The sequence below is a fragment of the Anolis sagrei genome, chromosome 2 (genome assembly GCF_037176765.1).
Source record: "Anolis sagrei isolate rAnoSag1 chromosome 2, rAnoSag1.mat, whole genome shotgun sequence".
In the NCBI taxonomy this organism is placed as follows: Eukaryota; Metazoa; Chordata; class Lepidosauria; order Squamata; family Dactyloidae; genus Anolis; species Anolis sagrei.
The window spans coordinates 33,278,558-33,304,757 of NC_090022.1; the positions used below are offsets into that span (position 1 = coordinate 33,278,558).

Genomic DNA, 26,200 nt, shown 5'->3' on the forward strand with positions numbered 1-26,200 from the left:
TTCCTTTCACAGCTATGCATATGTATACTGGAAGGTGGGTGTTGCTATGCTTTTAAACGTGCTGATATCACTTGCTTTAAAAGGCAAGCTAGGGGATATTATTAATAAGCCAATGGGTTGAGTGCATAAAAGTGGCACTAAAAGCTGCACCCTGAGAAATGGTGTACAAGCCCATGTATTTCTTGAACTGTGCTACCTATAAATGTATGGGGCAGGAAAATATTCATTATTAGATAATACCCATGGTATAGTTGGCGCTTCATTATCGTACATTAAAAGGCTTTAGCACAGCTAGTTAATCACCAGCAGCAATAGATCCTTCCCAAACAAAAGGTTGGCAGTTCGAGCTCAGGTCGGAGTGAGCACCCAACCTTCAGCCTAGCTTACTGTACACCTAAGCAGTTTGAAAACTGCTGTGAGCTGTGAATAGAGAAATTAGGCACCACTTAAGTGGGGAGGTATTTTACGGCACCATAAGAAGCCAGTGATCAAAGAACAGGAAGAAAGTCTGTGATCATAAAAGGCTTGTTGCCATAGATAATGGAGCGACAACACCCCCCTATGGCTAGAATCAAGCATAACCTCCCGGACGCAGAAGCCAACATGTACCTCTATCTGGCTGTCTGTCCTGAATGTCTAATGGCATTGAATGTTTGCTGTGTATGTATTCTGTGATATGCCCTGAATCCCCTCTGGAGTGAGAAGGGCGGAATATAAATGCCGTAAATAAATAAGTAATAATAAAGTTGGTCTACTTTTGGAAAACTTTGTTTTCTGAACTAGGTAAGCCTGTGCCTGACAGTAGTATGTTACAAAAATGTGCTTAAAAACAGATAGATATTCCCAAGTGCCTTCAAATCATGCCTCAAAAGTAATAAGTAAAAATTATTTGCTACACACACACAAAGATTGTGCTATCAGTTATCACATTATTTTTGAAGTATGAATGTTGTTATATTTTCATTACCTACAAGAACAATCTGCAGGGTGTTACTTTATTGGCTGGAAGCCTGTTGGTGGAATGCACTGTCATGTATATATAGGCAATGGCAGCAGGAGGAAAAAGACTGTAGGTTTGCATGCTGGGAAGGAAGAAAGCATTGGAAAAATAGATAGCTCAGAGCTGGCAGGTTTTGTCTGCCTTCCAAACCCCCTTCTGTGCAGCCCTCAAATAAGTGCAGCATCTAACTAACAGGTTTCTGACCACAGTCATCAATTGCAATGCATTTCTTACAAATTCTGTGTATACTGGGTTTTAAATTTGATTGCTAAAAAGACCAGGTTTTTCTTCAGCTGTATTATTTTTCATCACCATTTTTGTGATCTCTGTCTCATTTTCTTCATTTAATCCTACCAAAGTTGATGAATGTCAGAAATTTGATCAGAAGGCATAACTCTCTGTTTTGTTTTGTTTTTTCACTGTAAATGCTGTGGGAGACAGCTTTGGAAGTATCTGTTGCTGCTGGGTTGAAAAAGTGGAAACGGTACATCCAAAAACAACCTTAGCCCTCTTGAAGGGTTGCTTCCTTTTTATACATGACATTGTGTTGCATAAAAATTTAGCAAAGTAGTGATGTTTGATGAAAACTCCCTTCGTTCCTGTGTTGGCCCAAAACTGTAAAGAACTGCAATCTCTTGTTTGAGACCAAGGGCAGATCTACTCTGACCCACTATCCCAAGGTTAATTTGGCATGGCATATGCTGGATCTACCCTATTTATATTTAAAGTATTTATATTTCACCCCAAAGGGAACTCAGGGCAGATCACAGAACACATATACGTCAAACATTAAATGCCGTTATACACTGACAGGACAGACACAATATACAGAGAGAGGTATATGGAGTTTTCCCATCTTCGGCGTCTTGGAGGTTGTGCTTGATTCTGGACATGGGGGGGGGGGTGCTGTCGCCCCATCCTTCATGCCAAAAAGCCCTATTAACAGACTTCCTCTGTTTGTTTGTTTTTATTGAATTGCCAGTATTTCTTCTGGTATTTCCTTATGATGCCATTAAAATACCTCCCTGCTTTTGAGCGGTACCTATTTATCTATTCACAGCTGTTTTGGATCTATTAGATGGGCAGTGAGCTGGGCTGAAGGTCAGGTGCTCACCCCCAATCCAGGCTTCAAACTGTCAACCTTTTAATTGGCAAGATTTATTGCATCTGGTGGTTAACCTGCTGTGCTAAAGCTCGGCCCTAGAATGTGTGACATAGGCACCTCTGGCTGTTGTGGAGGCAGGAGGGAGTTTTGACTGTCCAGGGATACCAAACCTGGTTTGGTGTAACTGGAAGACCACTCTTACTGTCCCTTCCCATTCTCCATGTCACAGCAGTCTCCAGCATGTCACAGAAATCTCCAGCCACAACATGAGTCCTACAAGTTGGCCATTGCCTGCGGTGACATCTATTGAGGCAAAAGGCAATGACAGACATAGGAGGATAGAAGGAATCACCCCTTCTTCCCTTGAACCTTTCCCCAATTGCAAGTGACTGCAGACCAGTAGGACCCATGCCATACCTGGAGAACAGGAGGTGATCATGTGTGCTTCCCCATGTCTATAGGGTGCCCAAGTTTAGGAAATATGGGATGACAGGGAAAACAGTTTGTGGCCAGTTTTGTCTCAGAACTGGCCTGACTAATGTATTGTTGAAGGCTTTCATGGCTGGAATCACTCAGTTCTTGTGGGTTTTTTCTGGCTATATGGCCATGTTCTAGAGGCATTTCTCCTGACGTTTCGCCTGCATCTATGGCAAGCATCCTCAGAGGTGAGGTCTGCTGGAAATGGGAAAAAGGGGGTTTATATATCTGTGGAATGACCAGGGTGAGACAAAGGGCTTTTGTAAGTTGGGCTGGGTGTGAGTCTTTCCACTGACCACCTTGATTAGCATACAATGGGCTGACAGTGCCTGGAGCAAACGCTTCTTGAAAGGTGATTAGATGTCCCTGCCTGGCCTGACTGTTTACACAAGCCCGAAGTTGGGGAATCATCCGAATTCTGGGCTAGATTTTGAAGTATCCCACAACTTTTGTCAACACAGGTCAATAACACATTTAGACCCTGCATTACCATGGATAAGTTCTATGGGGCATTTGGCTGCCACGGAGCGAATCCAGAGCCCTTTCACTTTAAATGGTCAGTGTAAAAGTATCTTTAAATTACTTTTCAGAACAAAGGCAAGGGTGTTTCATGGAGGGCAAATATTTACTTAGATCCAGCAAGATATAGAAGGAATAAAATGTTAATGGATTTGAGGTGCTAGATTCCAAAGGTTGCATCTTTTCACATATTTTGAAAGAGAGTTAATTAGTAGGGCTACTTAAAAATACCTGTTATGCTACAAAAACAAAATGAGGACATCAGTTTAAATCTTTTCCCCTGATTTGGTATGTTGTAAGTGTGGGTTCTTTTGTGTTTTACTTGCAAGTGCTTTTGTTCTCTTTTAAAAGAGAAGCCATTAAAATGTCATTTGTACACACTGAAGTGGTACAGCTCCCAGTGTAGGATTCTGAAGGACACCCAAGGATTCTATCATTGTATTATGTACATAGATGAGTTTATTGTTTGGCACCAGAAAAAAATTACTTCTCCATCCAACCGTTCACAACTTTACAAAGAAGATAATCTGATATTTTGTTGGAATAGCAGTATGTAACACAATTTTTGTTCCTGAATTATAAATGTCATTTCCTAATTGGTTCTATCGTAAAAACATGGGAAAAGTTTATTAAACTGCAAAAACTTGTTTTTGTGGGACATCCTGCAGCACATTTTGCTATAGCTTTTCAATGAACCGTTCTGGCCCTACCTATTTTCATGACCACATCCCCCTATGTACCTGCATGAGCTTTAAGATCTGCCAAGAAGACCCTCATCACAGTCCCACCACTGTCACAAGCGCAATTGGTGGAGATGAGACAGAGAGCCTTCTCAGTGGTGGGACCCCAGCTTTGGAACACCCTCCCCAGGGAGAATAGACTGGCCCCTACACTGTCCTCCTACTGGAGGGATTTGAAGACTTGGATGTTTAAACAAGCCTTTTAGAATGTCTAGCCCCAATGGTCCACAATTATGACACAGCACTGCACTTTCATCCCATGTCCTTGTTTCTTAGCTACAGTTTGAACTATACTCATTCCTGGGTTGTTGTAGGTTTTTCCGGGCTATATGGCTATGTTCTGGAGGCAATTTTTCTCCTGACGTTTCGCCTGCATCTATGGCAAGCATCCTCAGAGGTAGTGAGGTCACTACCTCTGAGGATGCTTGCCATAGATGCAGGCAAAACGTCAGGAGAAAAATTGCCTCCAGAACTTGGCCATATGGCCCGGAAAAACCTACAACAACCCAGTGATTCCGGCCATGAAAGCCTTCAACAATACATTATACTCATTCCCTTGTCTGTTTATAGTTTGGTCATATTTTATGGCAGTTGTCACCATAGGTTATTGAGTGTTGTTCTGAGTTTTAAATTGTTGTTTTACACGCTATTGGATTTACTTTTTATATTGTACTGCATGTTCATTTTATGCATTGCTTTAGGCACTTTGTGTCACATGTAAGCCACCCCAAGTCCTTTTGGGGAGATGGAAGCAGGGTACAAAAATAAAATTATTATTATTATTATTAAAGTTATAATGAATAGATTCACAAACAATTCAACATAGTTTGTGGCAGACACAAAAATGAAATTTCTGGAGTATAACAAATACTTTCAAAGTAAGTACCACTCAATTAAACAGGAAATAATACTTTCAAACCAAGAACAGAAAATGTTTCAAATTGTGTTACATCACATAATTAATGCACATATTCATATGAGTCAATGTAAGTCCTGTTCCTGAACTCTTATCCCCTTCTCAGAACAGAATGGAAAAAAAATGAGAGCTTAGTCCATCCCTAGAAAATCTAAAAGAAACACCAACCCCTCTACTATCTCCACCATGGCCTTTTCTTTTGGCCTTTTTGAATGCCTGAGTGGGAAAATTGCAATAGTGGTCACTTTTTTGGCATTGTTTTCCTTTGCTTCATCTCTTGGGCAAACTTTAGCCCTCCGGTTGGCTGTTAGGAATTGCAGGAGTTGAAGTCCAAAACATCTGGAGGTCTGAAGTTTCCCCATGCCTGCCTTACATCCTTTGTTAAATATTCCTAAGTTTAACCCATGGAGCATATAAAAAAGCTATAATTTTAGCTCCAAAACCTGCTCTTGACTTGTACATGAGGGCAACTTATATACAAATGCATAGAGTATTTTTTTTATCCATGCTTTAATACAGTATCGCAAACCATCGTATATAATTGCCCATTCGTACAGCAGAGCGTTTCACAGTGTTTTAAATTGTATTTGCATTCAACCTCATATGAATTTTGAGTGATAACTTAAAATGATTTAGGATCACAGAATAATTTTATTAAAAAAGAGTACTGAGGTTGTGGGAGGCAGCGATTATGCCAAATTCAACGCTTACCCAAAGTGACACATCACCTCCCTGTAGGTGGTTTTTGAGCTTCTTCAACTTGTAGTGCTCCTTTTGCAGTGAACGTTTGAACTGCTGTGGATGAGTCTTTTTAAATACTCCAACATGGGTTTCTGTTCATTTCTACTAGCGGTCACACTCTACCTACGTGTATCTGAGCACTTGATTAAGATCAAACTCTTGTAATAAGCATTCATTCACTGTCATGGCTCTTCATTATCTCAGGTAAATTATTTATTCTGTACTTGGTCTCCCTTTTGACTGCTGCCCATTTATATGCATATGATGTTATGCCAACTTGTGGGATGGGGAGGAAGAATAATTTCACAATCAAAAGCAAGCTGGAATGCAGTTTTTACAGATACACTTTTTTATAAAAGCAAAGAAAAAAACTAAGCAAACAAACAAAACCTAGAGGTGGCAGTAGTCTTTGTCTGCTTGCACATCACTATTTTGGATGACATTTAGACAACATTAAAATTTCCTTATACCATGGCCATAGTCGATAGGGTGATTTGCTGCTGAGAGTGAGGTTGGCACATAGCCCAGGCACACCTGCCATCAGTGGGAAAGCCTTATGTTGAAAAATGATATTTGTCTAAAGGGGCAGCTGTGTTGGAGAATTAACGCAGTTGGGCACCACTTTATTTGCCATGGTTCAATGTAATCATGGGAGTTGTAGTTCTATAATAAAGAGTATCAGTGCTTCTCCAAACCACAACTCTCATGACTCCACAGCATTGAGCCACAACAGTTTAAGTGGTGTCAAACTGCATTAAATCTACAGTGTAGATCAGGGGACAGTTTTAAGAAGTGGGCCAATTCACAATCCCTCAGATTGATGAGGGGTGAACTATAGTTGTTGTTTTTTTTTTGGGGGGGGGGCAGTAAAATTCCTATGCATGTATCTTATTTATACCAGTTTTAAAAAAAATGAAAGAACAATACAATATTTAAAATTAAGAACAATGTAAACCAACATAAACTCACCAGTATTTCAGTGGGAAGTGTGGGTCTGCTTTAGGCTAATGAGAGTGCCACATTAAATAGGATTAAGTTTAGGTTAGGGATCAAATAAATGACCTTGGAGGACCTTAGTTTGGGGACCCCAGTTGTAGATGCACCATTTTCAACTGCTTTTCAAATGTCCCAGTTTCTCCTATACCTCATTCCACTTTTTCCCATATCTTTTTTCATTCTCAGCAAACTGAAGTAACTTGCATCCAGTCAAACCAGTCAAACCAGTAGCAGAGAAAGGAGAGGAGGTAGAAACTTGACCTTCCAAGTAGGTTCAGGCTACTGCCAGTTTCCCCGTAGCCTTTTCATTCTTCCTAACTCTTCCCATCCTGACCGGACTGATATTGCTTGACCACATTTGTTCTAGTTTACATCTGTGAAATATTGGAAGAGATGCAAACAAGTAATTACAGGAAGAATATACACAAATTTCTCCTCCTCCTCCTCCTCCTCCTCCTCCTCCTCCAAACATGGGTCTAAACTTGTCTTTTTTATGGCTGACTGTAATTTACAATGCCAACCTTATTGCAAAGAGAAGTAGCAAAGATGTGAGTGTTTTTGAGTCAGTGTGATTTATAAAGGATTAATCTGGCTGCAATTCAAAGGGTGCTTATAACTAAAGAAATCCAGATCCTACTGAAGTGTATGGGATTTAAATCGGTCTGTTTCGAGTCTCCATGGTCCAGTATGTAAGACACATATAAAGTGGCTGCATTGCTGCTTGCCAGATATGTTTTTTCTTCTGTTCCCAAGTCCATGTTCTGTTTCAAACACCCTCAGTAACCTTGGCAGCTTTAGAAACAGGCCTTTGTCTCCATGCTTTGCAAAATTGCAGAGACAGATGCTAAGAGATTTCCTCTTCAATAAGAAGACAATAAACCCTGATGAAGAGTATTTGCATAATTGAGATAGAAAACCTTAAAGACCAGTCAGAAAACTCTGATTATGTCCAGAAGCATTCTTATTATTCTTTAAAAGTTCATCCTTTGGCTCGAATATTTTTGTCTCTTTGGGCTGGAGGGAGGTAGAACAAAGTAAAGAGGGAGGCCACTTTGCCTGTAGGACATCACAATACCATGCCCTCCAACATTTCAGTGATGAAAACTGGGACATGGATGGTCAAGAAACCTCAGAGTGTGGTCTAAATAACAAACGTGTTTAATGAGGAAGAATACACAAGCTAGGAGATACTCCTTTTTTGTAGCCTTCTGAAAAGAACAGACAGTGCCCTCTCAGTTCCTTTTACCCTTGCTGAGTTTATTGAGTGTAAGCAAGGGCCCTAAAACTCTGAGTTTGATCACAAGTAGCTCCTGGAGATCAAGATGACATCCAGATATATGTAGTTTTTAATGTTATCTAAAACGTATTTTACTTCTCATTAGGAGACATTGGGGAATGCTCTGGAGTTTTGGTGAATCTTCTCACAGCCCCTTACTTCATAGCTAATGTGGATAGCTAAGTGAGTTCTAATCTGAACTAATCTGCTGTCCACACAGCCAGCACCAACATCTCCTTCCCATGCAGTCCATAGTGCTAGAAAAAAAGAGCACCTCCATCACTCGGACCTCTTTCACCATCTTGTTGCTATGGCAGATGATCATGAAGCTAAGGAGATCTCCTGCTCATTGACAGGTGCCTTGACTGACACCAGCAATGGAATTTGGTGTTGTTTAGGAGCCTTCCAAGCTCCATGGTGGTCCAGTGATAATGACAGAGGACTGCCAAGACAAGATGGCAATGCTGTAAAACAAACTAGTATTGGCACCATTGGATGCTTTTAAAATGTCACCTCATTGTGGGAGAAGATGGGAATGTAGTGACCATAAGACCAGTCCTAGGTATTGCTAATCAGAACCAGCCTCAGATTCAGCAGTACATGTACATTTTACACTTTGAACTCAGTTTGCAATAACCAAAGTGAACTGAGGGTAACGGAGATGGAAAGAGAAACTAGAAATAGTTTCAAAAGTGGGACTGTCCTGGGCAAATCAAGACAGAGAAAATGCATTCCATAGCAAGAAACATTTGGGGTGGGGGTGGGGGAGGAGGATATATTCCTGTTCCTTTATTAAAAGCCACAATGACCTCCACATGGAAACTTGATTTCAAAGGGCCTTACATAAAACAAAAGGTTATATAAGTTGTTGTTATGTGTACACTGTAGACCCAATTATTGTAGATCGTATCTGATGGCCTACATAACAACATACTTCTTTGCATCTGTTTTGAGATCAGTGGTTCCCAACCTTTCATCCTCCAGGTGTTTGAAGGCTTCAACTTCCAGAAGCCCCAGCCAATTAGGGCAGCTGTCAGTAGTTTGAGAATGTAAAGCCAAAACACCTGGGTGAACCACAAGTTGGGAACAACTGATCTAGCTCTTGTGGGATGTTCTAGAGCCAAAGCAGTGTTACAGCATTCTAAACAGCTCAACCTTCTGACTTGGATGAGACCAAAACCCTTGAAATGTCCTCATTTTTGTATCCTTCTCCCAACTTCTCCCTCTCTCTTTGACTTATTTCATCTATGAAATACTGGAGGATATGGAAATGGAATTCTATTGCTCTGCCCTTAGCATTGTCTGTTTCCAGCTCCCTCCTCATTTACATTTATGACTTTTAGCCTTTGGACCCTCCCTTCCCTAGCCTCTGGCTTCTATACTTTTTTGTTGTAGGAGAACTGGATGTAACTCTTGTGCTGTGCTAAACTCTCTTAAGCCAGTACCAAGGAGACTGGAGACCCTACTTAGATTCCTCACACAGGCTGAAGGGTGAAACGACATTGACCAAGGCACAGCACTCTCTGACAACCCACTACAGTTAAATACAATTTAATCATATTGGCTGAAAATTATTTATTCAGAGCTTCCTCTGACCTCCAGATTCACACAGTTGCTCAAGAATGTCTCCCAGGTGCTTCAAGGCTGCCAGAGTTTAGATCGAGTTGTCATATCCTTGATTTTGACTCATATGTCTCTTTCTGATACCCTTCATTTGCTCTTTGATTCCTGGGCCTTTAATAATGCAACAAAGCCAATAAGCTTAGAGAATTATTACTAGTACTATCAATAGTTGTAATATTATAAAATGCTTGTGTCTGCTAAGATGGATTCTGCTCTGACATTTTGCCTGCTGATCTCTTTACAATGCCTTTATATTATTTATTGTACTTCTTGCATTTAGATGTCCTTTGTCAGCCACCAGGCTCTCAAGGTGGTTTGTAACAACAAATACAGCTGATAAACTAAAGCAATCATTGATTTTTTCCATGTTATACAAAGGACATCATTTTATCATACTGTTGTATGTATTGGTCCTGGAACCATTAGATACTACGGACCCACTGGTGTATAGCTCGTGTTTTCACCCTTCCTTCATCCCTGATCCAGGAGAAGAAAGGAAGTCCACCCACCGCATGGTCTTCAGCCTCTTCTGCCATGTTACTTTCTTCTCTTGGGAAAATTGATAAGCAGAGGGCAGAAAAGGACAGCTATCCCGTCCCCCTGGGCTGCTTGAGCAAGAGATGACTGTCAAGACACCCACCTTCAATTCCACATAGAAATCAGTGGTGAACATCTGCACTGCCCAAGTACAGAGGAAAGCCTAAATCCTGATGCAGGATGCATTAAGCAGCTTTCCCAGGGTTAAACTGGATCAGCCTGTTTATGTTTCATATACACATGCAGCCTGATTTGAGCACTTCTAGCATGACTTCGATGGTCAGTGTAGAAGTGCCCAAAGAAGGTTGTTCCAAATCTGGGTTTGGTTTCAATAGAATGCTGGGGAGGGGACCATGAAGGAAGAAGTTTCAAGCCTGGATATTTTGAATGGGAAGATGAGGAGAGGCTTAAGAAGAAAATGCTATACAACCTGAATGTTACTTTGATGAGAAGGTGGGTAATGGAACAAGAAAGAAGGGATTTCTAGCCTGGATGTTGCTTTTATGGGAAGATGGAAAGGGGAGCAATGGAGGAAGGAGTTGCAACCCAAGCGTTGTGTTGATGTGAAGGTGAGGAGAGGAGTGATAAAAGGAAGAATTTAAATTTTTTATAAGTATTAGATGGGAATGTGGGAAAGGAAGTGAGGGACTGGTTCTGTTAGAAAGAGCAGTGGAGAGCTAGGGAAGCAGAAAGATTGGGGTGAGGAGATTGAACTAAACAGTTGCTACAAATTCCTGAATAGTCAAATCCATAAAAGTAAAACATGGAAATGTAGAGGGTCTACTGTAGTCCTTTGAACAAAAATAGTAGTTAAGACACACCAGTTCATCCACTAGGATAAAACCTGGAGGAACACATTGCTATAGTTTTATGGCAAAACCCAGGCCTGGGGGCCAGATGCAGCTCTTTTCTCAGGCCCTTTTCTCTTTCACCTTCTCATAAGCATGAGGACCTGGGGATCCGCCCGACAAGTCACACACAGTGCAGCACCAGCCCCAGGCAGAAGCCTCTTCCCAGCCTGCACCTTGACCTCCACGGGACTTAGCTGGTCCTCATTGGTGGATGTGGAGCCAGTGTGTTCCCTTTCTTCCAGGCCTCCATCCCTGGCAACAAGGAGGATGGCTCCTCTTCCACCTTCTCTGCTGCCACCACCCTCCTCAAGGGCAAGTTCCTCCTTGGAAAGAACAACAACAGGCGCAGGAGGGAAGGGAAGGAGAGCCTAGACAGCTGCATGCCCAGGTGGTGGCGGTGGTGGAGGAGGGAGAGGAGGAAGATGAGCTGCCCTCCTTTTCACTGAGGGCAGAGGCCAAGAAGAAGGGGAATATGCTGGTAAAAAGAAGCTGAGTCCCATGGCAGTGGAGGCCAAGGTGCAGGCCAGGAAGAGTCTCTGCCCAGGGCCCGTGCATCTGAGCACAACTTCCTGGGTGAGGCCATGGACCAGGCAAACTGCAGTGTTTGAAACCCTCCTCTCCCTATACCACCCCCTGCCTCCCCACTCTCTCCCTGGCTCACCCACCCCGCTCCAGCCCACCATGTGGCCCGCAAATTAAAAGCTTTGCCCATGCCTGTTGGTCCAAGAGGCAAAAGGATATATAGTCAATTGACAGCAAATTAGTTCAACATTAAACTGGAAAGCGGCTTGAATTTTTTGTAGGGATGCTTTGTCACTCACATGCAGCTATCTTCTTTTCTGATCCAACTCACTTTCCTCTCATTCCTAATTTTAGGTTGTACCAGGTGAATTTCGATGCTCCCACCTGTGAAGGCAAACGAGAAAAGCTCTCACTAATAGGCGACTTTTCTTCTTCTGCGGAATTCTTTGTCACTATTGCAGTCTTTGCTTTCCTCTACTCCTTGGCAGCCACGGTGGTTTACATTTTCTTCCAGAACAAATACCGTGAAAACAACAGGGGACCTTTGATTGTAAGTGTGTGTTGCCTCAATGCGGACAGCTTAATCCCATGTATTGATTTATTTGTTTCGCTTTACTCTTTTAATGTCCTCTCTTTTGTTAGTATGCTTCCAATTGTAGTGCTAGGGTATATAAGAGATAGACAAATAAATAAATTATCTGTATCTAAATTTAATAAATTATATATACATTCTTCCATGCAAGATCCTACCTACACTGCCATATAGACAAGTTTTTGAATCCAGATTATTTGATTTGAACTAGATTATATGGCAGTGTAGGCTCATATAATCCATTTCAAAGCAGATCATCTGGATTCAGAAACTGAGCTATATGGCAGTGTAGATCCAGCCCAAGTTCTCAGACAATACCACTGAATACAGCAAGGAGGAATGCAAAAGAGAGGAATGAACAACAACTTTTCTAAGTGCCACTGTTCTAATACTGCTCGTTTCTCAGCTGGTCAACCTCTGCTTAAGACAAAATCCCATTGTTAAGCCAAACAAGAGTACACCCATTGAATTAATCAAACTTTCTTAGTAAGTTAACACTGATTCAGTGAGTTTACTCTAGTCAGGCCCATAACCAGGATTTTGATTCGGGGGGGGGGGGTGAGTCTGAGTGAAAGAGGGTCTACCCTAGCAAACCTTTTGTATCATTACCCCAATACCCCTATGCATATGAGATATATTGAACATGGTGATCAGATCATGATATGAATAAACATAACAGTTTGAATAATGTACCAGTAAGGCCTTTTCGCAGACCTCCATGAGAATTGGGGGAGGGGCTCAAGCCCCCCAAGCCCCCCCCCCCCCCCCCGCCGGCTACATACCTGACTCTAGTGTGTACTAATAACAGGATATAGGTCTTTTGCAGTCACTGCTGAGAGTAGGAATCTTAATCCTTCTTCCGTTCCCCCAGGTGCTCTAACATGCTTCAGTATGGCAAGTAAGTATGGTCTGGTGCATGAAAATATATTAAAATCTCCAGTGGAGAGGGGAGCAACAGAGGAAGGCAAATTTCAATGCACCTTTCAGGAGTTTTGCCATTTTTAAGAAGTAGTCAAGAGAGAAGGAGGTGCATTTGTTAATTGCAACACAAAATAATATAGGGTTGTTAGCATAGTAATTGGATGACGTGTTCTCAATATAAAACAAATGGCCCCCCAATGCACCTTGAGACTCATTTAATATAGGATGTAGTATCAATACTGGGAATACAGAAACTTCAATTTCCCCAAAGCAACAAAACTCCTTTAAAACATTTCAGTAATTAAAAAAAGAAAAGCACTGCCAAGAGTATTAATGATTCCATTGCATAAATTATTCATCGAGCGATAAATAGTATGTATTGTCAAAGGCTTTCATGGCTGGAATCACTGGGTTGTTGTAGGCTTTTTTGGGCTATATGGCCATGTTCTAGAGGCATTCTTTCCTGACATTTCGCCTGCATCTATGGCAAGCATCCTCAGAGGTAGCAAGGTCTGTTGGAACTAGGAAAAAGGGTTTATATATCTGTGGAATGACCAGGGTGGGACAAAGAACTCTTGTCTGCTGGAGCTAGGTGTGAATGTTTCAACTGTGCTCCTGTGCTCATCAACTCAGGTGTCCTGTGGGATATCTCCTTTGACAGTTACATGGCAAAGAACCAAGTAGAGAGGCTACTGGCCATATGGTAGGTCCCCATCATCCTTGTAGCGGGCAGCCACAGGGTGGGAGAAGGGGTGAAAATCAGGCCCTTGCCCAGTGGCACTGAACCAGCTTCAGCATAGCTGGGCAGTGAAGAAGCCCTCCTACCACCAATGTGGTTCAGGATGCCCCTGTTTGGGCACAATGCAGGCTGAAGAGGTGTTTCCACAGTGATCCAACCCCACATTATCATTCTGTGTAATACCACCCTGAAACTTCTGATGGAATATTGGTTGCAAGGAGAGAACATGGCTAGGGGAAATATTCCCTAAGATACTTAAAAGAGTGAAGATAGTGAGAGGCCTGAATCTTTTTTACCAAACTGTTCTCTCTTAAGGCATGAAGGGTGGGACAAAGAACTCTTGTCTGCTGGAGCTAGGTGTGAATGTTCCAACTGACCACCTTGATTAGCATTTGATAGCCTGGCAGTAGCCTGGCAGTGCCTGGGGCAATATTTTGTTGAAAGGTGATTAGATGTCCCAGATTGTTTCCTCTCTCCTGTTTTGCTGTTGTAATTTTAGAGTTTTTTTTTAATACTGGTAGCCAGATTTTGTTCATTTTCATGGTTTCCTCCTTTCTGTTGAAATTGTCCACATGCTTGTGGATTTCAATGGTTTCTCTGTGTAGTCTGACATGGTGGTTGTTAGAGTGGCCCAGCATTTCTGTGTTCTCAAATAATATGTTGTGTCCAGGTTGGTTCAACAGGTACTCTACTATAGCTGGCTTCTCTGGTTGAAGTAGTCTGCAGTGCCTTTCATGTTCCTTGATTCGTGTTTGGGCGCTGCGTTTGGTGGTCCCTATGTAGACTTGTCCACAGCTGCATGAGAGAACACAACATACAAACTATCTACAGACCCAACAGACCCACCAGCATCCAACATATGCTACGTTCAGCAAAGGATAAGAGAGATCCTCTCACTCCTGCAGGAGTCTATCGGATACCATGCAGCTCTGGACAAGTCTACATAGGGACCACCAAACGCAGCGCCCAAACACGAAGAGCGTCCAACAAACACTGTGCTGGCCCTCAATTCAATACTGGATCCATTAAACATTTTTCTAGCAATCTCCATCCCCAACAAGTACCTGTCTTCTGTTAAGTTTAATGGAATTTGCCCATTCAAAAGCAAGCTCACAGCTCCCCAATGTCCCCTCCTAAATCCTAGTGGGTCTTGCATCATAATTTGTGTTCATTGACTGCCATTTCCTGTTATATCTCAGGCATCAAGCATCTTGGGTTGGCTCTGCCTACATTAATTGGACAGAATTCCTTTGGAAATATGATATAACTTTTGGATTATGAAGTATTTTAGAGCAGCGAGCCAGGCCCGTAGCCAGGATTTCGTTTCGGGGGGGGGGGGGGGCTGAATTTTTTTTCAGGGGGGGTTTCGGGGGGGCTGAGTTTCGGGGGGGGGGGCTGAGTCTGAGTGAAAGAGGGTCTAGCCTAGCAAACCTTTTGTATCACGACCCCAATACCCCCATGCATATGGGATATATTGAGTATGGTGATCAGATCATGATATGAATAAACATAACAGTTTAAATAATGCACCAGTAAGGCCTTTTCGCGAACCACCATGAAAATTTTGGGGGGGGCTGAAGCCCCCCGAGCCCCCCCCCCCCCGGCTACATGCCTGCAGCGAGCAGTAGTTGGTAGGGTTACAGAGGAAGCTTCCTGCTCCAAGCCCTTTGGGAACCATCACACTAGCTTCCTTTCTGGACAGTGGCAATGTTCTTTAATGTCAGTCTCCCCTTGCCTCCATTCTCCATGGCACCTAGAGCCAGTTTACTTCTGCCACCAAATTTTCCTCTATGCCACTGACACTGCCTAGTTACATCAGCCAATGGGATTGTGACAATTTATTTTATTGTAATGTCTTATTTTTTTTACCATTACTTTGCTGTTTTCATGTTTATTAATTGGAAATTGGTGGACAGTACCAAGAATGAATCACTTGCTAGATATGGTTTTCTCTGATAGAGTTTGTGGCATCCTGCACCTATTTGACTAACTTGGGCAGACACAGTTCGTTTTCGCAAGTCTATTATTATTATTATTATTATTATTACTACTACCCCACTTTATCTCTCTCAGAGATTAAAAAACCCTGTGAAAGTGGAAGAACCACAATTACCTGTTTTTAATCTGAGATAATGTCTCCCTATAAATAACTAGTTCCTGCATGGGCAATTCTGTGGCCATCTTCTACTCAATGTTGATCATAGAATTGCTGTGAGTGGCTTAAAGATTTCTAGAGAAATTTTTTCTAGGTCCCCAGGCATGACCATGTGGTCACCTTCTGGTGGAGAGAACATATTAATGAAATCCACAAATAATCTTATCTACAAGAGGTAAATGTTGAGGGCCAGCTATATATATTGAGCCCCAGGTGGTGCAATGGGTTAAACCCTTGTGCCGACAGGACTGAAGACCGACAGGTCATAGGTTCGAATCAGGGGAGAGCGCGGATGAGCTCCCTTTGTCAGCTCCAGCTCCCTGTCCAGGGACATGAGAGAAGCCTCCCACAAGGATAGTAAAAAAATAAAAAAAAACATCCAGGCATCCCCTGGGCAACGTCCTTGCAGACAGTCAATTTTCTCACACCACGAAAAAACCCTGCATATATTGGTTTTACCAATTATGTTTTAAGGAGAAAGAAAGAGTGTCAAACCTGCCTTGGTACAAGCCCTGAGCCTGCTTTCCTTAGTGTACTGCATTTTAATAGGGCTATGTAGATGTAGATGAAAACATGTTCAAGATCTCAACAGGCCACATTCATTTATATAGACAACTGTGATGACAGTGGGTGTACAATCTACTACATGTTTTTGTTTTGGTTTTTTTAATGACATTTTGGAGTCAGACTAATAGCCTGAACATTCTGACACTCTTTTGACTCCATTATCTTCAGGAAAAATAATCCTGATTAACAGAGGTGCCATGGCTGACTCATCTATTTTCAGTAATTTATTTCTAATTCATACACATAAAATACACAACAGCAGTAAGCCCTGCAAATACTATAGTTGTGACATTTTGATTACTTACAATGTGTGAAAATAATTATAATAGTTATGACAGTCTGCACAACTCAGACTTACATTTCCATATAGTCTCAGGGGGAAACATATACAAATAATCAAAAAGGTGTGTTAATGGAAGCTTGTTTATTTATTTACTCCCCTGCCATATTTCCCTCATTATACTGAGTTCTTATTCATGCTTTCACCCTGAAAAACAAAATAGGCTGAGGAATAATGAAATGCTTGAGACCACCGCTCCCCCTATTCAACTTTATTTAGCTGGTAGGGTGGCCAGAATGTTGCAGACACCAGCAACGAAAGGTAGAAATAACTCCTAAAGTATTCTACAACCCCTTTCTTAAGAAATCTGAGAACAAAATCTCTCAACTCCAAAATAACCCAGATACCACCAAATCCCACATTGTCAAATTGGGGTATAAAATGCCACATGTTGTTGCTAACTGCTATTAAGTCATCTTCACTTTATGATGACCTCCAAGTCCCCCTCTCATCACCCGCCCAGCTCAGATCTTGCAGATTCATAGCCATGGCTTCCTTAATTGATTCAATCCATCTGTAATACAGCCCTTTTCTTTTTCTACTTCTTTTACCTTACCAAGCATTATTGTCTTTTATACAGAGTTGTGTCTTCTCATGCTGTGTCCAAAATACAGCACTCTCAGTTTAGTCATCTTGGCTTCTAGGGAGAGTTCAGGCCTGATTTACTCTGGGACCTATTTATTTGTCTTTGTGGCACTCCAGATATCCATATAATTTTCCTCCAGCACCACATCTCAATTGAGTTGATTTTCTTACTATCAGCTTTCTTCTCTGTCCAGTTTTCACAACCAAGGAATCGTTGCCGAGCCAAATTCAAGTTGCTAAGGCAAATTCAAGGTGCAGGTCATGACCTATAAAGCCCTAAACGGTTCAGGCCCCACCTATCTTCGCGATCGCATCTCCTTCTGTGAACCAGCACAAACTCTAAGATCTTCCAGGGATGCTCTTCTCTCACTCCCACCACTGTCACAAGTGCAGTTGGTGGGGATAAGAGAGAGGGCCATCTTGGTGGTGGCCCACCATCTCTGGAATACCCTCCCAAGGGAAATAAGACAGGCTCCATCCCCCTCCTCTTTTCGCAAGAGCTTGAGGACTTGATGGTTTCACCAGGCCTTTGAGAATGACTAGTACTAGTCCTAGCCCTTAGTCACTGTTACAGTCTGGCCAGCTTTTGCATGAAGAATAGGGAAGAACTGGTTTTTAGTGTATATGTGTTGTTTGATAATTTTATGCTTATGTTTCTTTGCTCACTTTGTATGCTTTGGTGTTTTGTTATATGGAAACCGTCCTGAGTCCCTTAGGGGAGATAGAGCGGTATATACATGAAGTTTTATTATTTATTATATCATGGATAGACAACTGCAAGCATTCTTAGAGACAGTGATTATTTGAATAAATTTCAATGTAGGTTTTGGTCTAACTTTGGAATTGTCTCAGTCCTGGTTGCCCTGGTGGAGAAAGGAACCAAGGGCACTGCAATCTCATGGCTCACTATTTATTAGTGGCTTTTCTACCATTGGCCACAGCATTCACCTTGAGTGTGTATCTAACATGAGGATCAGAGACTTTTTATAACAGAGGACTAAAGGCCAAACTAAGGATTATGAACCCAGGGCCCATGGAACGCTGGGTGTGCCTCATTTTTTATGTGAAGCCATTTGAATCAGTTATTCAGAGATATGAAGCAAGATGTCCCCAAAATGAAAGATAGCTCTGTTTCTCCCTAATGTCTGAATCAATTGGATGAAATAATGGAATAGATGCAAGCTGGTGAACTCAGCCTGTATTCCTACAACCAACATAGTTTGAGTGTTGAAGTAGGACTCTGGTGACCAGGCTTTGAGTTTCTGCTCAGCCATGAAAACCCACTGGGTGATCTTGGGTAAATCACACTCTCTCAGTTTCAGAAGAAAATCTCTTAGGTCTTGCCATAGGTCACAAACAACCTGAAGGCATACAACAACAATAATCCCTACCCCACAGAGGTGATATGAATAAGTTGTTTTTGAGTCTGGAAAATAAGCCAATCAGCTCTCCTGGATGGAAAATTGCTCTCTTTCTGAAAGAGCAGATGCGCAGTCCAGAGGTGGTCCTGGATTAATCACAGTCATCTCAAGGAGTTTTGTTGGCTAGGAATTCTTTTTACCAGCTTTACTGTTTCAATAGCTGCATCCAATAATGGACCAGGCCTAGTTATGGGGACCTATAGACAAGCGTTTGAATGAAAACTACTTTGGAGCAATGTGCAGTGGGAGAGGGTATTGTCTCAGTCTTCTTATGCTGAAAACTATTTTTCCCAGGAAAATAGTTTTCCTGGGAAACCACTTAAGAGACTGAGCTACATTTATAATACTTTTCTATATAGGCCTGACATATATACTTTCATTTATAGAAAACTATTGTACTGTCCTACTGTTAGTCCTGCTTATAATAGATCAATCAAATCTACGGGATTTACCCTATGTGTAAACTCACCATTCAACAATTAGTTAAGTGGGTGCACTCTAAGTGAGACTTGCCGAAAAAATGTAGTCTAATGTTGTCAACTACTGTCAAATGAATGCATGGCCTTTGAAATGGTACCATCATGAGGAAGGCTGTAGTCTTGTTCTTCTGGCCTTTGGGAATTGAATCTAGCTGCCTCTGTCCTTCCCTAACAGCACACACCTACAAGTTTCTAATTGCTTTTTTTGCAGGACTTCATTGTGACAGTGGTGTTTTCATTCTTGTGGCTTGTGGGTTCCTCTGCTTGGGCAAAAGGACTTTCTGACGTAAAAGTTGCAACTGACCCAGATGAAGTGCTCTTACTGATGTCAGCTTGCAAGCAGCAGTCTAATAAGTGCTTGCCTCTGCGCAGCCCTGTTATGTCCAGTTTGAATACTTCAGTTGTAAGTATCACTATTTTCTTTTATTCCATGAAAGAAAGAAAAAAATCAGTCTCTACCACCAGTGGAACTGGTATCATCCTCTATTGCCTCATACTTAGGTGTTCCCAAAATTTAATCCAAAAGATTTGGCAACCCTGTGGAACAAAGTATTGGAAATCCTATAACCTATTGGAATTAACTTCATTATAACCTTATTGAAAAGGTAAAAATGATGTCACATCTGTTTGGCAAATGTGAATCTCCATGAACATGTGGAGGCCACCTTTTGAAAACCGCGAGTCAAGAAAAGCATGACCTTGTTAGAAGTCAACTCTTTGAACAAGTGATATTCATAAGCATTCATGCAATTGCACACAGGTTAAACTGAAGAACCAACTGCTAAGGATAAAGACATGTCACTACAAATATATATTGGGTCAGCAGAGGATGGTTGTTTCTTCGAAATAGAATTTGCGGTTGCAATTGCCCCAAAAATATACACTTCCTTGAAACCTCTTAGTTAAAATAAGCACTCAAGAGACAAAAACAAAGTAGCATTCTTTAAAAAATAACATATCAGGTTTACTAACAAACTTCTTGTATATATTCACCATACCAGTCCATAGTCCAGTGTCTTTAAACATATAGATATAGTCCAAACTGTATAATTGTACTCACTGAAGTCTGAAAGGAGACAAGCTCCATCCCCCTCCACTGAGGTCTAAAAGCATACTAAATTACAAAACTGGAGTCTTGTGTCTGAAGCACCACCCACACCAAAGAGGTACAGTCAAACTGGCAAACCAAAATGTATATGCAATATAGGTTAACAGTTTTACACAGTTACAAACAGTTAGTGGAGGCTTGGAAGCTTGCTATTTCCAACACAAAATAACACCAGATGCCAGGTAATAACAGCACCCTTATGGTTCTTTCTCCAGGAGTAATGCTATTAGCTCAGTTAGGAGGAGATAAAATGTCACAGCCAAGTAGCTGAATTAATGTTCATTCTGCTTTTTCTTCAGGTCTTTGGATTCTTGAACTTTATACTCTGGGCAGGGAATATTTGGTTTGTTTTCAAGGAAACTGGCTGGCATTCTTCGGGCACGAGATACCCTCCAGACACCATGGGAAAACAACCCAGCACCTATAACCAAGGTGGCTACAATCAAGATAGCTTTGGTCCAAGCAGTGGCTACAACCAACAGGGAGGCAGCTTTGGCCAGCAAACTACATACGGCCAAGTGGATGAATTTGGCCAGCAGCAACCTAGTGGCCCAACATCATTTGCTAATCAAATTTAGCATTTGCAGAGTCTGGAGAGTTCTTGAGTGTTATATTTGGAAAGTTCAAACACAGTGGCAGGCAGCACATTTCTGAAGTGTTTAAGTAAATATGTCAGAATTTCCTCTAAATCAAAGGTTTACGGGTGTTCACCATGGAAAGCGGGCTGTGGCTCTTGTTTGTTCATACATGATGCATCTTCTCCTTGTGAATAGATGATTGATGATATATTCATCACAGGTGTGAATTGGAGTAAATAATTGTTTTATGTACTGTATAGAAACCTTTAACGGTAGTTTTGTATGTGTATGGTAGCAGCATTTTGTAGCCTGGAGTCTGTAGTATAAATTATGCATAACACAATTAAATTAGCATTAGGACTTCTTCTACATTTTAGTGAAAAGAAAAATGTATTTTCTTATGATTTCTGATTAATCTATCATAATGCATGCACTGCAACTCCTCCGTTTTTAACATTGCCTGTCTATGACAGTTTGTTTGTCTAGTTCAATTTTTAATGTTTTGCTGCTGGAGAATTTTGTTTGGCGTTCTTTCTGATTAGCAAATTTGCAGTGTGTCTTAGTGCATGAAGCTGCATAATTCCACAACAAAATGTTATGGACTGTGGAAATGGGATTTATTCCGAATCACCACTACTCTTTTTAATTGGTTTGCTTGTTTAATATAACGTTTTAGATGCTGTTCTCTATGTATGCCTATTTTGTATATTTTACAGAGTTCAATCAATGGCTTACCCAAATCCCGAATACAGCATATAATTAATACTGTTTTCCTCCAAAGGACATTCAGAAATATCTGCTGTAAACAGACCATTTTTTTCTGTTTAATCAAGCACAGTATTCCTTCTATGAACCCATATTTCTATTGATGTTTTGTGACTCTTTGAACGTGATCTGTGTAATATAAGGACCAAGTAACTGTGTTTACATGTTTACAAAGATATTTATTTAATTAGGGTAACAGAGGTGCAGATATCAGTACAGTGAAACTAAGTGGGGGGAAATCCCACATCGATAGCTCGTGCAAAACACTACAAAGAGTAGCTTTTGCCTATATTGCCACTGATGATGAAGAATGTTTTCTCTCTCTATGCTGTCTCAAATCTGTCCAAAGTCGGTTCAGTCCAGCCATTCAAATGACTAATGGATTTGGTGCTATCTGTAAGTAGTAGGAGAACGTCAAGTGAACAATATCAACAATCAGGAACACAGGGCCAGTTCCTTTATAAGGGAGCATAACTGAGAGGGCCTGCTGATCTCAGATTGTGGCTAAACTTTTCTAAGGAAGAATTTAAAGTTTCTATTCCACTCTAGTTCTGTAGGGAGTTCCCTTCATCTCCAAGGGAAGAGAAAATAATCAAACATCAGCTGCTAGAGGATAATTCACCCCTTTTTCCAACAACAAACAGAAGCCCACATACTTAGCACTCAACATCCACTACAAAGCAGAACCTAGGTTGAGTGCAATGTCTCCTGTAATTTAAAAAAACCCTGAATTTTAGTATTCAGTTCTGTAAACAGAGTACTGGGCTGCTCCCTGAAAATTCTGCAATCTGGCATAACTGACCAAAACATTTCTTATCTAGCCAGATTAAGTGTTTGTGCTCACTGGTGTATGCTTTAATGTGCATATCTAATATCAAGGTGGGAGTTACGAGCAGAATTTTTTCATAGTTCTATTTAACTGATTCATACCTAGAGTGACAAAAAGTTGACACCTGTTCAAGAGACAACAGCAAAGAGGAGGTTCATTTTGGCCTCCCTTTTTCTTACTCCATTTGCAGCCTACAGAACACACACCACTGGAGAATAAAAAACTGAACATCTGCATTTCTAACTAAAAGTGTATTCGTCTATAATATCATTGTATGAGCTGTAAATGTTCAAAGCATCTTTTAGCATAAAACAGCATAGTCACTTAAATGATTGTTGTAACCAATGTATGGCTGCTCAGTGGATGAATCAATATTGTGATATATCTATTTGACCCTAATAAATAAAGGTTTATTGCATACAAAGCTTGGTTTTGTTGCAACTCTGTAAGCTGGAGTGTAGCCCCAGGGGCACCATGTCTCTTTTTGAAATCCTTGACTCCTTTAGACGGTCCATTCTTCCCATTCCTACTTCTGGATTACTCTGTTAAAAGGGGGAGGTTCTGGAATTGTCCCTAAGACATATTTAGGGGCAATTCCTTCCATAACTTAACTTTTCCCCAAAAAAATGAAAAAAAATATTTTGAGTAGGTGGCAGAAAACCTAGGTGGCTAAAAATGGATTGCATAGGATGGCATGGAGTCCATAGGAATCAACTTCCCTGTCCCATGGGATAATGTTATAGCTATCATTGGACTGGTTGGCCCAAATCCACCTCTGCATCTCAATGAATGATGTTCTTAGTCTGTGTCTATCTAGGGTGGTATCACCAAATGCCTCCCCAATCTCCTCTAGTCATCAACAAAAATTGAAAAGAAGTGGCAAAACAATGAGCCACTTCAGAAGGGGAAAAGCAGAGCCTGTTTTCACAATGAAAACAAATATATATAACTAACTGTCCCCGACTACAGGTTGCTATGGCCCAGTCTGGTTAAATGGAAATGAAAGAAAAGAGAAAGAGCAAGTTTCTAATATATTTAATTTCACAATGCCTGTGGGTATACAATATTTGTGGTTGTTCTGCTGTCTGTGCAGATACACAGACAGCGGAACTTGTCTAGTTTGCTGACTCTAGAACATGCAACATATAATTATCCATGAGAGAAGCAATCCGTGTCTAGATCTGAACTGCACATTTCTAAAGATTGGCCCTGAGCTTTGTTGATGGTGATTGCAAATGCCAATCAAATTGGGAATTGCAATCTCTTAAAGAGAAATGGTATATCCATTGGAATCATAAGAATGTGAGGAATGAGGACATTTTCAACCCGGAATATAAAGGCAGATAATCCACATGTCTGCTTTGTACTGGATTATATGCCAGTGTAGACTTAGGGCCCTTCCTTGCAGCCATAGAACCCAGAACACCAAGGCAGATAATCCACAATAACAATAATATAATAATAACTTTATTTTTATATCCCGCCTCCATCTTCCTGAAGGGACTTGGGGAAGCTTACATGGAGCCAAGCCCAATCAACAAGGTTAAAACATAACATATTTAAAATACATAACATGCATATGAAACAACATAAAACAACATTATACTAGTATATAAAACAAACATCAGAAACAACAACCAATAGTATAATTAAAATCTCATTGTGGGTGGGCTGGTGTACAACAGCTTAGGATGTAGGGCTAGTGAGTAAAGTGCATAGGTCTTATAGTAGCAATAAGGATAAGAGCAATTTAGAAGGATCATTTTAACTTTATATACTATGGACAGATTTGGGACCTTGTGGGGTCAGCTGTCCAGGGAATTGTCTACTCAAATGCACAATGGAACATCCACATCTTTTTTTTTAATTTTTATTTATCAAAAATTTTACAATGCAGATAAAAAGAAGGATTGAGGGTAAAGGGTAAAGGGTAACGAATAGGGGGGGTGGGGGGGAATAGAAAGTAGAGGTGAGGGGGGTGAGGGGGAGTGGCCAGGAGCAAGTAAGGGGTGGGAAAAAGGGGAAGGGGGGTTGGGTAAAAGAGGTGGGGGGGTTTTAAAAAACGTTGACTTCCCAAGCTTCATCTGATCTTTGAGTTTTTCACTTCTTCAGTGTCTTCTGGTTCTCCAAGGTCCCTTCTTACTTAGTCACTTTTTATACGTTGGACAGGTCTATCTTCAGTGGTATTTTTTCTTCTTTGCAATAGTCCTGGAGTCCTGACCAATTCGTCTTCTTTTTTGTATTCTCTAGCCTTTGTGATAAGGAGTCCATTTGCACTATCTCTAGCACTTTAATCATCCATATATCTGTGTTGGGGATTGTTTCTGATTTCCATTCTTTTGCCAGCACCATTCTTGCGGCTGTACTTAATAAAAATAGTACTCTCTCTTGATTTTTATTAAAGTCTGAGTTTATTAACCCTAATAGGTAAATGTCGGGAGATCTAGTGAATTTTTTCTTTAATATTTTTTTTGTGATAATGTGGATCTCTTTCCAATATTTTCTAACTTTTTTGCATTCCCACCATACATGAAGGAATGTTCCTTTTTCCTTCCCGCATTTCCAGCAGGAATTTGAAATTCCTTTATTAAATTTTGCTAATTTTTCAGGCGTAAAATACCATCTGTAGTACATCTTGTACCAATTCTCTTTTATATCACTTGCAACCATAGATTTTATCTTATTATTCCAGATGTTTTCCCATTGGCTAATTAGTATACTGTGACCCAGGTCTTTTGCCCATTGGGTTTGGCAATTTTTCACTTGTTCTTCTTCCGTTGACCATTTCAGCAATTGTTGATAGAGTATTTTTATTATTTTTTTCTCCTTTTCTAATATTAAATCCCATGTTCCTTTCTCTTGGTTAAAGCCAATTTTCTCATCTTCTTTAAACCCTTGTTTTATTTGAAAGTACTGGAGCCATGTAATGTTTTTATTTATTGTTCTAAGTTCTTCTAGTGATTTTAGTTTAGGTTCCTGTCCTCTTGTAAAATTTAGTATTTGGTGGTAAGTTAGCCAATAATTGTTGCCCATATCTCTCTTGTGTCTCGCCTCAATTGGTGATATCCACTTTGGCGTTTTGGTATACCATCTGGCTTTATATTTCTCCCAGGTCTTAATGAGCGAGGCCCTAATAAAATGGCTATTAAAGTTCTTTTCTATTTTTCTTTTATTATACCAGAGGTAACTGTGCCACCCTGTCCTTAGGTCGTGGCCCTCAATTGTTAATAAACTCTCATTTTTTAGGGTTGCCCAATCTTTAATCGCCACGAGGTTGCAGGCCTCATAATATAACTTTAGGTTCGGGAGCCCCAGACCTCCTCTCCTCTTTTCATCCGTTAATATTTTGTAACTAATCCTGGGTTTTTTATTTTTCCATATAAATTTCAAAATTTCTGTATTCCATTTTTTAAATAAATGGTCGTTCCTTAGGATTGGTAGTGTCTGGAACAGGAATAATAGGCGGGGCAAAATTGACATTTTTATTATGTTTAATCTACCTAAGAGGGAAAAGTTTTGGTGTTTCCACCTGTCTAAATCGTGTTGGATTTTTTTCCATACTGGGATGTAGTTGTGTTTTATTAAGTTGATATTGCTTTGAGATATATGTATCCCTAGGTATTTTATTTTGTTTTCAATTTTTATTCCTGATATTTCTTGAAGAGTGTCTTTTGATTTTTTATCCATATTTTTTACTAATAGTTTGGTTTTTTGAATATTTAATTTAAACCCTGCCAATCTCCCATAGGTTTCAATTTTTTGTAGCCAATCCTTAATATTTTTTAGCGGGTCTTCCACTATGCAGACCACATCGTCCG

The 26,200-nt window shown here is 40.7% G+C and overlaps 1 protein-coding gene across 1 annotated transcript in view; it reads left to right on the plus strand.

Moving 5' to 3' along the window:
- SYNPR (synaptoporin) overlaps positions 1–22,806 on the plus strand; it is a 211,608-nt gene extending 188,802 nt beyond the window's left edge. The window contains exons 4-6 of the mRNA XM_067463447.1: positions 11,658–11,853; positions 19,314–19,505; positions 20,510–22,806. Coding sequence (XP_067319548.1) covers positions 11,658–11,853; positions 19,314–19,505; positions 20,510–20,788 — 667 coding nt within the window. The 3' untranslated portion in view covers positions 20,789–22,806. The remainder of the gene's footprint in view (positions 1–11,657; positions 11,854–19,313; positions 19,506–20,509) is intronic.
- The last annotated feature ends 3,394 nt before the right edge of the window (positions 22,807–26,200 follow it).